At 51.1% G+C, this 15,990-nt stretch overlaps 1 protein-coding gene across 2 annotated transcripts in view; it reads right to left on the bottom strand.

The window, feature by feature from the left end:
* The window catches only part of DPYSL2 (dihydropyrimidinase like 2), a 144,849-nt gene that overhangs the window by 56,023 nt on the left and 72,836 nt on the right, over positions 1-15,990 (bottom strand). For both annotated transcript variants that reach the window (XM_062212699.1, XM_062212700.1), the window contains exons 2-3: positions 15,275-15,363; positions 13,183-13,367 (exon numbers count right to left, since the gene is read on the bottom strand). In XM_062212699.1, the coding sequence (XP_062068683.1) occupies positions 13,183-13,367; positions 15,275-15,363 (274 nt within the window). The remainder of the gene's footprint in view (positions 1-13,182; positions 13,368-15,274; positions 15,364-15,990) is intronic.

Raw genomic sequence — 15,990 nt, 5'->3', positions numbered from 1 at the left:
GGAGCTAATAAGCACCAGAGCCGACTTCAGAGTCAAGGTCTCCGGGTTCCCAGCTCTGTGAAGATGCGTCCCCGGGAAGGTTAGGCCTCAAATTCTTTCCGTTACACCTCATGTTTCTCCTTGGATTATCTCCATCCCGGGGGGGGGGGGGGGGGGGGGGGGCATGCCCAGAGCAGCCATTGCAACTCGGGAGAAATCGTCTGCTTTTTCTCCCTGAATCTCTGTCCCTCTTCACAAAATGCCATCTGCCTGAGGTGTTTCGCAGCCAAACACAGGAAGAGCTGAGCTGGATGAACCCACAGGGGCCGCTGCAGCGATTGGAGGAGAAGGAAGACGGACGGGCAAGGCAAGGAGACCTCGGGGCAGCCTGCTAGACACACAACAGCTCAACCTGGCCCTGCGTGGCAAAGGGGCCCCCAGGCTTCTGAGAAAAGAGACTGGGTTCTCCTGATGAAGGCATGGCATCAGCTACCCCTCTTGGTTGCTCTCCAAATCCCCGCCTGGGACCCAGGGGGAATCCAGGTCACCAATCCGGGGCTTTTGTTGGGAGACCACCATCGGGTGACCAGCTTCCGTCACTGGAGCCAGCCTCTCACTTAGCGGCAGATAACAGGCTGTCTGATCACTCCCTCCCTCACGTTACAAAAAAAGCACTTTTACCTATCGGTTGGATCAAAAGGCAGGGTAAAGCCTGAACTTCAAGAACCTCCTTAACGGCAAACTCAAGGTGAGGGCCACGCCGGGAAAGGTGCTGGGCACAGAACAGCAGTCATGAGCTGCTAACTCTTTTTTTTTTTTTTTTTTTGACAGGCAGAGTGGGCAGTGAGAGAGAGACAGAGAGAAAGGTCTTCCTTTTTGCCGTTGGTTCACCCTCCAATGGCCGCCGTGGTTGGCGCACTGTGACCAGCGCACCGCACTGATCCGATGGCAGGAGCCAGGTGCTTCTCCTGGTCTCCCATGGGGTGCAGGGCCCAAGCGCTTGGGCCATCCTCCACTGCACTCCCTGGCCACAGCAGAGAGCTGGCCTGGAAGAGGGGCAACTGGAACAGGATCGGTGCCCCGACCGGAACTAGAACCCGGTGTGCCGGCGCCGCAAGGCGGAGGATTAGCCTAGTGAGCCGCGGTGCCGGCCTGCTAACTCATTTTAACAGCTAAAAAGCAAACTACTCTTCGACTCTGTGACCTGCAAGTGGCACTAGCCCAGAGCTAGGGTCAGAGTGCCGACCCGCACATTCGCAAACTCCGTGACCTTATGCAAGTCTTGTGGTTTTTCTGGGCTTCCCATTTCTTCATGCGTCGCATCCCTAGGGTGAGAAATGGTGTGTACAGGGCGCATTTGGCAGATTCCCAATGCATGGTATCGAGCACCTGCTCCCTCCAAATGGCCATCACTCATGGAAAGGATGGAGTTGCTCCATTCCATCCTGTGACTCCTGCCAGGACTGCAGAGGGGTCCAGAGAGCAGCTACAAGGTCCCTGCCCTGCACAGCACAGGTGAGGCCTCAATGTGAGCGTCTCAGAATGCAGTCAGGGGTGTCCGGGGCAGCCTGCCCAGCCCGGGTGTGCACCGTTGGCCCAGAGTCATAAGCAGCAGGATACATGTGTGGATCCGTTTAGACAATCACCTGAAGGCCCAGCCTACCAACAGAGCTGAAGCCCCACTTAACTGTCTACAATGAGACAACAAACCACCAATACTGTGACCAAGCTCTCACTTTCTGTCAGGTTTCCACCCAAAACTCTGAAGCAAAAGTTGCATTTCTTCCCAAAATATGAAGTCCCCTCTCACTGGGCTCAGAGTGGCTCTGAAATAAGTGCCTCGGGGACAGTTTCACAGTGGCTCCGTAACGCCTGCTTTCTGCCCCCTATGGTTTGTGCAGCCAACAAGCTATGGCAAACAAAGAAAGAACAATAAAGACTCCCAGCTGAAGGAAAGGGGGATGAGACATGCCTGTCCATCAAAACAAACGGTTTGCCTCTTCCAGAACCAGCCAGTGAGGGAGTGAGACTGTGGATCAGTGTGTTCACTTCCGAGAGGGCCACGCGGTCCCTTCACCTGATGCTGTGTAACAGGAAAGGGCCACGCACACGCACACTTCACAAGCCACCTATGACTAAATGCTTCCTTGGGTGAGATGCTGAGGCATTTGTCACCAAGGTTGCTAGAGGAAGGACCCCAGGGCCAGGCTCCACTGCCAGGCAGTGGGGCAGGGGATGTGGGTGCCGTCACTGAGAAATGCAAACCTCCTTGCAGACCTGGCCATGCAGCCACCAGAACAGGGGCTTGGCTGCCAGTGCAACCATGAGCAAAGCCAGAGTTCGCCTCATCTGAATTCCTAAAAGGCCGAAAGCTCAGACCTAGCAATCATTATTGACTTGATGAGCTATTTCGTGGTGACATCGCTTCCCATCTGCAGGGCCAGAAAATTTAAGCTCCAAATTCTCCAGGGTTTATTTGGAAGGCAGAAAGAGTGAAAAGAAAGACTTCTTTTTTTTTTTTTTTTTTGGCTTCTTATACACACTTGTTTTTCTTGCTGGTTCAAAATTTTCAGCCCTTTACATAGGCTTAAGATGAAACAAGCCCTCAACTCAACATTCCTCTTGGTCTTAGCAAGTGACACTGAGGTGATAAAACCCATCTGGGACCTGTTAGCGTGCACTGCATCCTTATGTAGGAGAAATGAACAGACGAGCCAGCAATAGATTAACAGATGAGAGAGAGGCAGATGCAGGTGCATAGGTAAATACATGATAGGTAATTAGCAGATAATACAGGTGACAGATGATGATGATAAATGACAGATGAACTATATAGATAGATATGATAAACAAATTAATTATTTTTTAAATCTGTGAGACAAACAGAAAGAGAAAAATTAAGAGATAAATAGAGCTCCTTTCCACTGGTTCATTCTCCAAATGCCCACAGTGCTGGGTGGGAGCCAAAGTCAGGAGTTGGGAACTCAGTCCAAGTCTCCCACATGGGTGGCAGAAACCCAATGACTTGAGCCACCATAAGGTGCCTCCCAAGAGGCTGGAGTCAGGAGCCAACGCCAAAGTCAGGAATCAAACCAGGCACAGTGGGAAGCCTGGTTTGGAAGTATGGGAAGCAGACGTTTGCATTGTCAGGCTAAACACATGTCCCTGGATAATAAGTTAAACACATTAGAGATGATAGATAGATAATATACCTAGATTTGATATATAGATTAAAGATTAGATAGGTATATATATAGGTAGATTTGATTGACAGATGATAGGTTAGATAAATGATAGGCAGGTAGGTAGGTGAGATGGGTAGACTATAGATGATAGCTAGAAGAAAGATTAGATAGATGGTAGAGAAAAACAGCTCTATTCACACACGTACTGCAAGTGTCATGGCTCTCGTTCATGAATAATATGGCACAAAAACATTTCACATTTTACACAACCTGAAGAAAATACGAATGTATGGTCTCCATTTTACACATGTGGGAACTATGTTCCAGAAATACATCAGGAAGATCATGCTACAACAGAAAGTATTAGGACAGGAAATTAAACCTAGCTCTTTGATTCCTGGAGCTCTCCCATTCCCGTACTGCTGGGAGGCTTGCAAGCCCATCGCCTGAAGTGTGGTCCAGCACTCCCACCCAGCTGCGAGACAGGGGCCAGACGGGGGATCTGAGTCCATGATTCTATGTCATTACCAGGCTCTTTTGATTTTTTTCCTCACAGCTCCCCACAAGGACAGACTGCAATCCTGACCTATCATTAGAGGGAGATTAGGTCATAAACACTCCCCGTTCAATGTAAAGACAGGAGGGTTCTCTCAGGGCAGCCAGCACAGCAGGTGGCCCACGGAGCTCCAGGCAGAAGTGTGACTCCAGCTCCATGCGGCCTTTAGGACCCCATCCTGTCCACCACCATGGCCTTCTGCTCATCCCCCCTCATCCCACTCCTGTGAGTCCTAACCAGTGCTCTGTCAGGGAATCAGCCAAGCAAAACCTCTCAGGACACCAAGGACAGCAACTGAAGGGTGAGGATCTTTTGTGAGACAATGAGCTCAGCTCCACACGGTTTCCTATGCTTCGAGATGTCGGCTGGCTGTAGAACTCACCCACTGTAGATCATGACAGAGGGGTCCCATCCTTTGCAGAGAGGATAGGAAAGAGCAGGGAGCAGAGGGCAGCTCCGACTTCTAGAAAACCCGGCAGACATTCAGTCCATTTCAACAGAAGCCCAACTGTTGGAACAAGCTCTTAGACCCATGGTTCTTAATCTTGGCTACCACCTGGGAACTTTCTAAACTACCAATGTCAGGCCCACCTTCACCAAAGAAGTCAGACGTTCCAGTCTCTGTACTTTGTTAGACTCCCCCAGGGGACTCTAATGTGCAGTCGAGGATGTTAACGACTGCCCTAGCTGCCTGCAAAATTCCCATCCCTGCAGAGCAGCCTCGGCCACCGCGGCCCAACCCCAGCTGCATCCTCTCTATCATTAGGGGAACATTTAGTCACATTCAAAGAAAGCTGCCTCCCAAATGGGTTAACCAGAAAGAACTCTAATTTCTACTCACTGTAACTCCCCTTTATCATTAACCATGGCAGTTAAGACCAACGAAAAGCAAGGAATTTGAATAAATGGCTTTACCTAACAACAGCAGCAAGTCAGAGGCACGGCCCACAAAATTCAAAGAAGTAATCATTTATGATTGATGTGTGTGTGTATGTGTGTGTGTGTGTGTGAGTGAGAGAGGGAAAGAAAGAGGGAGATCCCATCCTTTGGTTCACTCCCTAAATGCCTGCAAGGCCAGACCTGCGAACTCAATCCAGAGCTCCCACATGGGTGGCAAGAACCCAATTACTTGAGCCAGCATCACTGCCTCCCAGGGTCTACATAAGCAGGAAGCTGGAATCAGGAACTGGAAATGAGAATCAAACCAAGCACTCCAATAGGAGCTGTGGGCATCTTAGCTGCTAAGTCAAACACCCACCTCAATCATCATTTCTTAAGAAACTGGAAGTTCTGTTTAAGGAGGAAAGAGGGAGAAAGGGCACTTAATGGAGTTACTTAGAGCCAGAGGCCTGGACAATAAGTAGGAAAATGCAAATCCCTTGGTCAACTCTTTGGTAACAGAGCCAAGGTTTCCAGTCTAATACTGTGTACTGCTAATTTTTTTTTTTTAAAAGAAGGGAAGAATGATCACTTATTATGGGCTTTCATGAAAAGCAAAGCAAACTAACTGAAACCTAGGCAGGAAAAAATGAATGAGTGCTAGAGCCTAGCCCCTGTGTTGAACAGGAGGGATATTCAGGAAACCCACTGAAAATGTACAGTGTGGTTAGGAGTTTTCTTAAGTGACTAAGTGGGTACCTCCCTGCTTATTAAACATCCTTTTCCCTGCAACTCAACATGGAAGCGGCGCCAGCAGCAGTCACATTGCCCAGCCTGGGAAAGCAGGTAAGCCACAGAGGAAGGGAGTGATGGAACGCGGTGGTTTCCACACTGTGCTTCCCCAAGCCCTGGGTTCTCCGGAAGCAGAGGGGCTGCCAAGAGGAGGAAGACAAGAAAACAGCAGCCCACCCACCACCTACCATTCAACCAGAATAGCTCTGCTTCATCAGTCTGACCTGTCAGGTGGAGGGCGTCTGGGTAAGACCTCATGTTGCCCCAGGGTAAGGACACTGAAGCTAGCAGGAATTGAAGGAGCAACGGGCTGGGGCTCTTGTCAGACTCCTCCGGGGGCTCATCAGGCAGCCAGTATGGCCGGCCTCTATGCAGCTGGGGCTGTATAAAAACGCAGAGGGCACAATCTCTGCCCTCCCAAAGTCTATGCCTCACTCACTCATCCTTGCACCTGTGTACGTCGTCGAAGCAATGAAAAACTCTGAGACCACGGAATGCTGACCACTGAAGGCCTGTCCCCCACTTCTAAAGGTTAGGAGCCCAGCATGTCCATTCTCCCCACCACCACTCCTGGCTGGAGCGGTCACTCTGGCCAACAAGAATGACAGAATGTTCCCAACAGTCTGAGCACCCTGCCCTATCGACAGTCAGAGACAGGCTCAGGGAGCATAGAGTACTGAGACTAGCCAAGCTCTGTCAGCAACACCCACAGGCAGAGCCAGCACTGGGGCCAGGGAGGGCACGTACAATTCCAGAGATGAAGGCCCACCCCTCTTCACGATCTAGGCTGGTTTCCAAGGCTGGAACTCCCAGGTCTCAGGGCCAGAGTCCAGGTAAGATGCGCTGCTGCATTCTGGTTCCCGCTGATGTCCATAAACTAGAGTCTAGAGACCCACTCAGGAATGCCTCTGCTTCTGGAAGGGACTAGTAACCCCTAAGCCCCATTAGTCACTAATGCCCCCTAGCTGGGCCAAAGTCAACCCAACAACCCTTCACGAGAAAGGCAAAGCATTCCATAAACTGTGTGCAACTGCTGGGCAGAGCTGTCCTTTTCTCAGGATGCACCATCCCTTGCTCCTCTCTCACTCTGCTTGGTGCCATGTTTCAAGAGATCACTCCCAGCTCTGCCAGGGAGTGGACACACCCTCCTAGTCCAGTGATTCAAGGCTGAGATCTGCAGGACACCTGGGCAGGCCCGTGGCATCTGCTGGCAGAGGGCACTCACGTCCTGTGGAGCCTGGAGAGACCAGAGGTGGAGAGCAGAGCGCGAGCCCACACGGACAGCCTATCGGATAACGTGGCTCTCTAATGGCCAGACCACGGGCAGATTCTGTGGCGACAACTTTGGTCCTGGACTTTACAGCTTAGTCTGATGTGGTTGGGTGTTTTTGTAAACACTTTCTAACCCTAGTCAAATGAAGGCTGCAAAGGGAATAATCAAAGTATCAATTACAGACACATTCATATTATAGTGTGTGTGTGTGTTCACACACGTGTGCTTCTCATAAGCAGCAGCAAACCCAAATGCCACATGGATGAAAAAATGACAAGCAGTGGATGTACCGCAGCAATGCGCTGAGCCACGTCCCCTCAGGACGGCCCCGCGCCCTTCTCCCGGGCTCCTGTCTCACTGAAAAGAGCTGGGACCAACCCAAGGGCTTTCGGGAATGACCGCTGAGTCCACCACGGTGCCTGGGGCCACGTGACTTCTGGAACAAGACAGGACCGTGCGCACTCAGAGAGCGAACTCTCTCATTACGAGGACCAGCCTGACAGCCGCTGGCCACACCCGCCTCTGAGAACAACCCAGACAGGAGCTGTCCCCGTCCACGACCGCAGGCCAGCATCTGGGCTCTGAGCTTTCCCCCCTTCCTTTCTCCGCCACCGGCGGCCACAGTGGGGGTCTGGGCAGCTCAAAGCTGAGAGGAGGGCAGTGCTGAGGAAGCAGCTGCTTCTGTCGTGCCGAACTCAGTGAACACGGGACATGCGCACCTCCCCTTCCCCAGGACACTTGGCTGTGTGGCATCCCTCAGACAAAGCAGGAAACCAAGTCTCGCTGGCATGTTCATCCACTCATTCATTCAACCACAGGCATTAACAGAGAGCCCCAGAGGAGTGACACACTGGCGGGGGAGTGGCGGGTACGCAAATGCAAGAGACAGAGAGAGAGGCCTTGACTGAACCGCAGCACAAGGCTGAAGGCCACAAGAAAGACGCAGGGCCGCCACTGTGGCGCAGTAGGATAAGCCTCCGCCCGCGGCACAAGCTTCCCAGATGGGAGCTGGTTCTAGTCCCGGCTGCTCCTCTTCCTATCCAGCTCCCTGCTAATGGCTGGGAGGGTGGTAGAAGATGGCCCAAGTGCTTGGGCTCCTGCACCCATGTGGGAGACCAGGAAGAAGCTCCTGGTTCCTGGCTTTGGATTGGCCCAGCTCTGGCCACTGCAGCCATTTGGGGAGTGAACCAGCGAACAGAAGATGCATGTCTGTGTGTAACTCTGCCTCTCAAATAAATAAATAAAAACGTTCAAAAATGAAAGGAAGGAAGGAAGGAAGGAAGAAGGGAGGGAGGGAGGGAGGGAGGGAGGGAGGGAGGAATGGTAGGAGGGAGGGAGGAGTAGCAACAGATCACAGGGAAGGCCTTGCCGCCTAGGAGCCTGTGATGGAGAAGACACCTGTGCTGGGAAGGGCGCACCTGGCTCAGGTGACAAGCACAGGGCAGTGGAGGGGGCCACGTCACGGAGACTGACACTGGCGTTGCTTTCTCTGAGCAAGTGGGAGCCACAAAGGCTGCAGAGGCAGGAGGCTGCAGGACCAAAGCTGACCTAAAGCAAGCGGCCAGGATACCAATGAGAGGCCTCTGAGGGCCAGGGCAGAACTCCAGTAAAACACAGCCAAGGTGGGAACAGTGGGGAAGAGAGAGCGTGAGGCACAAGATAATGAGTGTTCAACGTGGCTCCGTGGGTTCGAGCCACCATGACCAGGAGAGCAGCCCTCTCTGGGACCAGGTGCTGGAAACACAGCAGGTGCACAGGAGAACAGGGGAAGTCTGCTGGGGGACAGGTGAAGGGAGGTACACAAGGCACGGACACGGAGCCACATCCAGGGAAGTGACATATCGAGGTCAGGAGAGAGGCCCCTTCCAGCCCTGCAGTGACCGCCCAATCTCCAGCCCCGCTGTTCAATACTGCCCTGGGGTGAGGAAGGCCCCTGGCACTGTGGTGCCTGGAACCCACGCCCTCTAGGATGAGCCTTCAGGTCAGGCTAGCAGAAATGACATTCTGAACAACCCTTGAAAATCAGAGTCTGTAGATCTGGTGCAGACCCGAGAGCTACCCAGATGGCCCTCCACACCCACACGCTCCACATCTGTGGATTCAACCACCCCAGATGGAAAATATTCTAAAAGAAAAAGTTAAACTAGTACTGAACATGTACAGACTTTTCTTGTCATGAATCCCTACACAGCACAGCCCAACAACCGTTTACAAAGCATTTACACTGTATTGGGTATTACAAGTAATCCAGAAATGACTTGAAAAAATGGGCAGGCATTTGGTGTAAGGGTTGAGATAAACATATCCTTCATACTTCAGAGTGCCTGGGTTCAATTCCCAGCTCTGGCTCCTGACTCCAACTTCCTGTTGAGGCAGACCCTGGGGGGCGGTCAACAGCGATGGCTCAAGTAGTTGGGTGCCTGCTACTCATGTGGGAGACCTGGACTGGGTTCCTAGCTCCTGGCTTCCACCCAGCCTCAACCACTGACGGCATTTGAGAAGCTAACAAGTGGATGGGAACCCCTAATTGATACATAGATAGACAGATGGTATCTGTCTCTCTGCCTCTCAAATAAATAAATGAATAAACAGATCTACAACATATGAGAGGATGTGTGTGTGTTACATGCAAGTACTATGCCATTTTATACAAGCAGAAGGGACTGGAGCATCCACTGACTCTGCAGGTATCTGCAGGGGTCCTGGAACTGATCCCCCTGGATACCAAGGGACAGCTGTACTTTCAAACAGCTCTCCAAGTGGCTTGGACAAGCACCAGGTAGAAATACAGACCAGACCCACAGTTCTCACAAGCTCCTTCGGCAGGTTCAGTGGGATCCAGGAAGTGGATTGTTTTAAGATGCACCTGCTCAGGCGACACAGAGGCGCCCCTGGAGCTGCCCTCAGCTCATGTTCAGGCCAGATCCTCTAGCACACGCAGCCTCTTTTTTCTGCCTCCGCGGGGAGGGTAGAGCTCCAGAATGTAACAGAGATGGGAGGCTGGGAGGCTGCCGGAACCCAGTGCAGGATGGAATGACAACGCCGAGCACGTCTGAGAACTGACAACCAGCCAGGAGCGGTGCTGGTGCCACCACCGCCTGTGTGTTACAGACGTTCCCATGTCACAGAGGAGGCGACTGAGGCTGAGGGCAGAGGTCGAGCAGCTGGCAGGTGGTGGGGCACAGCTGCTGATGTGCATCGCGGACAGGCACCTGTCCCCAAGTCGCGCCCTTACTTGGAGGCTCAGCCTTCCCATCTACAAAGCGGAGATAACTGTTCCACCAGCTTCCTGAACACACTCCAGTCCTGCCAGCTCTGATGGCCATAAAGCCCCTGGAAGTCCACCGCGGTTTCCCCAAGCAGCAACGCCACCACCCCTGTGACCCCCTGGGCAGGTCTGCATGCGGCCTGCGGGCTCTGTCTGGATTCCCTGCCCACCCACCCCTGGACAGAAAGGGCAAAGGGCGCTCCCCTGCCCTGCCCCAAATGCCCCTCACAAAGCCTCCATTGTGCAACTGTCAATGGCAGGCTCTGTGGGATGCCAATAATATTATTTTCTGCTACTGACGTTGTCAGCTCCTTTTTCAGACTGGGAATATTCGGCTGCATTTTCCTCTGCACCCAGCCTCCGCGGCCTGTGACCTGGGCAACACACAGCCAGCGAAGGGCCAGGTAAAGACTCGCCGGTGAGTGCAGGTGACCTGGCATGGGGACAGTCAGAAAGATGGAAGGGAAGAGGGCGCCTGCGGTCTTTGAGCCAATTTACTTCGACTGCTTGTTCCAACAGGCAGCTGTGGGCACATCAACTCTCCACTTGCATCTGTTCCAAGTACCCTAAGCATTTCTTTCTGGCTGCAGTCGGCACTAAAGATAGAGTCTCACTGAAGAAGCAGGTCACAGGCACCAACCAAGTCACACAAGCCGCTCCTCTTCCTAAAGCCTCTTTCTCGGGAAAGCTTATCCCAGCCACTCATGAGCTCACTCAGAGCAAGGTACAACGTGGGACCAGCAAATAGGAAGAAGAAAATCCTCCTGCCCCACCCCCCCATCAACAACACTCAGCTCTGGAAGGAAAGGTCGGCCAGCAGAAACCCTCCAGGGGTGATACGCAAGATGTGATGGGGCCCATCCCCCCATTCCTTCCATTCTCTGAGGTTTGCCTGTTAAATCCCCTACTCCTTAGCCTGACTGCATCAGCCCACATTAAATCGCCACCACCTCCTGTCCCAGAAAGCAGAGCAGGCAGTCTGACTTCTCAGCCCATACTCCCGATGATCTGCAGGTAAAGCCACCTGTGGCTACTCCAGGCTCCCCGGGCCAGGTCCACGGCTCATGGAGAGGTCCCTCATGCCTGTGCAGGAAGAACCCACCTGGAGGAGTGGAAAAAAGCCCTCAGCACTGTGGCAGGAAGCCAAAGAGGAAGTCATAGCAGCGACAGGAAAGGATCTGACCCCCACGGAGGGGGACAGAAGGCGGGAGAAGGCATGGAGCAGAGCGAGGGGCCGAAGCTGGGCGCCAGCGTGAGGAGCGGAGTAGCATTCAGGACCACAGGGGAGGATGGGACAGACAGATGGGAGAGGGGAGAGTAGGGCCCTTCTGTATGGGCTGAGCAAAGTGCACCTGATGAGAGCGGCGTGAGGAACATCCAGTCCACCGGCTGTCCAAGGCCTGCGAAATCACTGGGTCTGGCCCTGCCAAGGCAGGTGGGGCTCGAAATTCTATCTATCTAGAGCAGGCTCATTTTTTAAGCTGATAATTTTGTATGGCCCACAAATGATGTTATTTGTAAGTACCCAAATGGCCCCTGGCAGAAAATGGTTCCCCACCACTGGATCAGAGGCAAAACCTCTCTGAGCTCAGCAAAGCACCAAACGTGGATGCTAGAAAGGATTTCCATGGTCATCCAGTGCAAGCGCCTCACTGTGCCCACGAGCCACTCAGGTGCAGGGACACGAGGTGACCTGCCCAAGGTCACTCAGCAGGCTGGTGTGTGACAGGGACCAGAGCTCCAGGCTCCTGACTGCCAGGAGTCTATGCCCCCAGGGGTTCCCACTGGGCAACTCCTGTGATGAGTGATGTTGCTGAACACAGACCCAAGAAATACCATTCATGGCTTACGGACCATGTGTGACCGAGGCAGGGCCCCAGGGCCTCCACGTGAGCTCGGAGCTGAGGCAGAGTACCACTGTGACTTGGCCTTTCTGGTGGACAGGCAAGCAGTCCGCGCTTGCCCCGGCTCAGCTGTTACTCAGCAAGCGGCCCCCCGCCCAATTTCTGGCTCGGACCAGGTGAGTCCTGCACAAAGGACAAAGCAGCAGGCTTCTGGACTAGCTGGGCCCTGGGGTGGGCGTGAAGGGCCCCCCTGGAGAACGGCACCCCCCCAGGCCAAAAAGCAACGGGTGGAGCAAGACACAAGCAGTCCATACTCCAACAGGGAGGCTCACGATGCGAAAGTGGACAGGGGAGACCTGGGTCTCTGACACCACAGAGGACAGAGAAGCTGCAGGGTAGAGAAGCCGCAGGGGGCGAGCAGGCGCCCATGAGGGGGATTTGGAGGGGAGGAGAAGGCGGGGGAGGGGGGGGGGAGGGCAGGGCAATGCTTCTGGACTCAGAAGCCACAGGTAAAAAGACTGTTGCTCTGGAAAACAACCAGCAGGCTAGGTTTTCCCAAAGCAGAAACAGCTAAGTTCTTTCTCCTTGCAGAACCAAACGGTTAGCTTTCCTGGTAAGACAGACAACACAGAGTCTTCCACTCTTCCATCAAACCTATATTTGTTAATACCATGAATCTGAAGAGCCCTGTGTAGCTTGCCCATCTCATCAAGAACCAAATGGCATTTGTCAAAAGGCACTCCGGAAGCTGAGCGTTCACAAGCAAAGTCTTGGCACGTGAGCTGTGCCCGGTGAACACACTTTAGATTTGGCTCTACAGAACCTGAGGAGCAAAACCCGAAGGGCACCCAGCTATGGATGCCGGAAATTTTCACACCTAAAGGATAATCCCTGAGGGTCCTCGTCCAAGAGGGCTGCCCAGATCTCTCTTAGCCAAGCTCTAGTGAGGAAGTCTCTCTCCCCAACCTTTGGTTTTCCTACCAGTGGAACCAACTCCCGGTCCAACATTACATTTGCTGTACCCCATCCACATTCTGCAAAAAACCACCCTTGCGAATTTTTTTTAAACCAAATACTTGTGAATAAAGGAGAACACTGACAGTTTTGAAGATGACTCCAAATACTGTGTTTTCACAACCAAATCATACATTGTGTTCAAAAAAGGCTGAAGTCCTCAAATAGAGAAAGCAAGACGTCATTCTGGTTCTGCCAAAACCCCCTCAAATGTCTGCTCAAGCTCAAGTGGAGAGCTCAAAGTTCAACAGAAAATGGAGGTAAGGAAGTAAGACAAATGGTTAACACCCGCCCCCTGATCTGGTGGAACAAACACTGCTCAAATCAGCAAGCTTTAGAAGGAAAGACTCAAACAGCACAGACTCATTTTCAAATATTCTTAATTTTCTTACTGATCATGGTGGTCCCCCCGGCCAGGGCCGCCTTAGTCCCTTGGAAGAAGTCATCAGCAGATGTCATTCCTTGGTCGGGCATCTGGAACCGAGTGTGCACGTCGATTCCTCCTGGGATCACCATTCTGGAATGGGCTTCGATGGTCTTCACCCCTCCTGGCACAATCAGGTTTTCTCCTATTTGCCTAAATAAACAGGGTTGGTGACAGGGTGGTAAGTGCAACGTGGAATCAAACAGGATCAGCCAAAAACTATCTTCCAGACACAGAGTAAGTGAGAAACAAAACTCAAACAGGCTTCAGAGGCTTCATTCAAAGCAGTTTAGCTACCAAGAAATGCCTAAGATGAAATGATAACAAAGGCCCCAAAATATTTATATAAAATGTCACTCAACTTTCTGCAACACACACACTGGAGCTGATTATCCTATAGTAATGCTCTTCAGACCTGCCTACACTTTCTAAACATTTATTTTCAATATAGCCTTTTCAACAGAAAATAGGAAGAGTGGAGGGAGACCAAAAGAGCTAAAAAAAAAAAAAAAGCATGAACATTGTAAAACGTGTTGGGGTGGACCTCTGGCATGGCAGTTCAGACCCCGCTTGGGACACCTGCATCCCGTACCAGGATGTCAGGGTTCAAGTTCTGGATCCACTTCAGACTCCAGCCAGCAGGTACCCAGGAAAGCAGTAGCTGACAGCTCAACACATGGGCCACATCCGCCCATGTGCAAGACCCAGATTGAGTTCCTGGCTCCTGTCTTTGGATGCCCAGCTCTCGTGGGCATTGAGGAGTGAACCAGTGGATGGAAGATGTCTCTCTCTGCCCTTCAAAAAATGAAAGAACAAATAAAAGTGTGTTTAATGTGGAAGCATGCTCCCAGCAACTCAGAGAAACAAAGGCATTTATGTTGGGGTGCATGATTCATGTCCAGTTTCTTAAAAAAAAAACAGTGTTCATACATCTTTCTACCAATTTTCTAGAAAAGAAAATTAAGGAAGAGGGAGGTGATAAGGATCTAAGACACATTAGTGACAACTAAAAATAGCATACAGGCCTGCTCCCTTCTAGGCCAGCGTCCTGCCAGACCAGACTGTATGCTGGCTGCCTCCTAACCGAGGGGAAAATGGAACATGAAAGTCACAGCACTGGGGAGCTGGCAGCTGAGACTGTCACAAGCAAACACGCATGGAGAAGACATTAAATACCCGTATGGAAATCTTACAACCTACGTAATGTTCATAAATCGGGATGAGCTTCCAGGCAACAGTCATCTCCACTCCAGTTTTCCACTCCTCCAGACTGGCTTGCTGCTAGCCCTTGATGAATGCTGCTTATTTAAAAGATGTCATTTGCTGAATGTTTTTCTTTAAACAGATGTGCTATTTCTCCAGAGCCCTGTGAGCTGTCCCGGTAGGAAGGGCACAGGGTACTGGTACATACTCAGCTCATTTAACCTCTGAGGCCAAAAACGCCCAAATGCAGCAACCGCTGCGTTGTTTCTCCGTTGTAGCATAATCCACAGTCAACACAAGGGCACTCTCGCTGTGCTAGCTGCCACTTAAGGCATGCAACCTAACGTGCCCTGAGGATTAGGCAGTGATTTGTGTGTGCTACTCAGTAATTAGCTTGGTGTTCTTCTTCGGCCACTCCAGCATGGGTTTTTGAGTAAGAAGACAGATGTGCTATCTCAATAGAAAAGGCCGTATTCCACATTTGTGTCCCAGGACGGGAACAATCCAAACAACTAGATTCTAGGAAAACCTTCAGCATAGTCAATATATCTTAAACCATGTATCTGAGCTGGCAATAAAAAGATATTGTGTCACTTCCACTAAAAATAGCAAATCACACAACACTCATGTATAATGCAATGGATGTGCATTCAATAATGGCTTTGAATTCTCTCAATCTGAGGTTTCCTGAGTTCACATATCCTCATCATCAAAATGGCCTTAAAGAAAATACTAAATTGGTCACTTGTTCAAGACATTTAAGCTTGAGACTCGGGGGTGAATGGTAGCTAATGCTTATGAATGAATACTGGGACTACAGGCTGCAAACACATCTTTGCACAATGGGCTACACTTACTTGATCAACCCATCTTCCATGTATATGTCTGCATAGAAGGACTGGTCATCGTTAACAATTTTACCTCCTTTGATCAGAAGACGATCACTCTGAAACAAAGAGGGAACAAAGTCACAATGCATAACTGACCCCTGAGAAACACAGAGCCGAAGATAAGTGAGCCCAGGGTGTATTTCACTATTCAAAAATGAGGTTCAAATGAGCCAGTGTGGGGAGGTTCAGTGACAAAGGTGAGCCGGTGTGTTGTAACCTATTCATCAGCACCTGATGAGTCACACGCTGGCAAGGCTTCCTGTAGATAAATGAACCATCTTTCTATTAGACTCTAAAAAAAAAAAAAACCTCCCATTGAAGAACACTGAAAACATTTCAGATAAAGAAGACAATGCTTTTTAAATGGCTTTTGGCTAAATCTCATTAAAAAAAAAAAAAATACACCCACACATAGGAAAGTCACATCTCCCTGAGATCTGTGTCCAGGAAAATCGACCAAAAGTCTGTTGTCATGGGATCCACTACACAAACATACTTGGTTCAACCACAGAAAGGTTTCAATTCACTGTGTCCTTCACATTCACATTTATCTTTGAGGTAAATCATGGCAAGTGTCGTGGAGTAGAGGTAGGGCAGGGATACCGCAAAAACAGACCAGTTCAACCAACCTGTTAAGAAAACGGTAAAGCTTCATGATGAGATATGAGAGAAGGCAAATCCTA

This window comes from Lepus europaeus, chromosome 16, assembly GCF_033115175.1.
Source record: "Lepus europaeus isolate LE1 chromosome 16, mLepTim1.pri, whole genome shotgun sequence".
Classification (NCBI taxonomy): Eukaryota; Metazoa; Chordata; class Mammalia; order Lagomorpha; family Leporidae; genus Lepus; species Lepus europaeus.
This window is presented reverse-complemented; position numbering and strand designations above follow the sequence as displayed.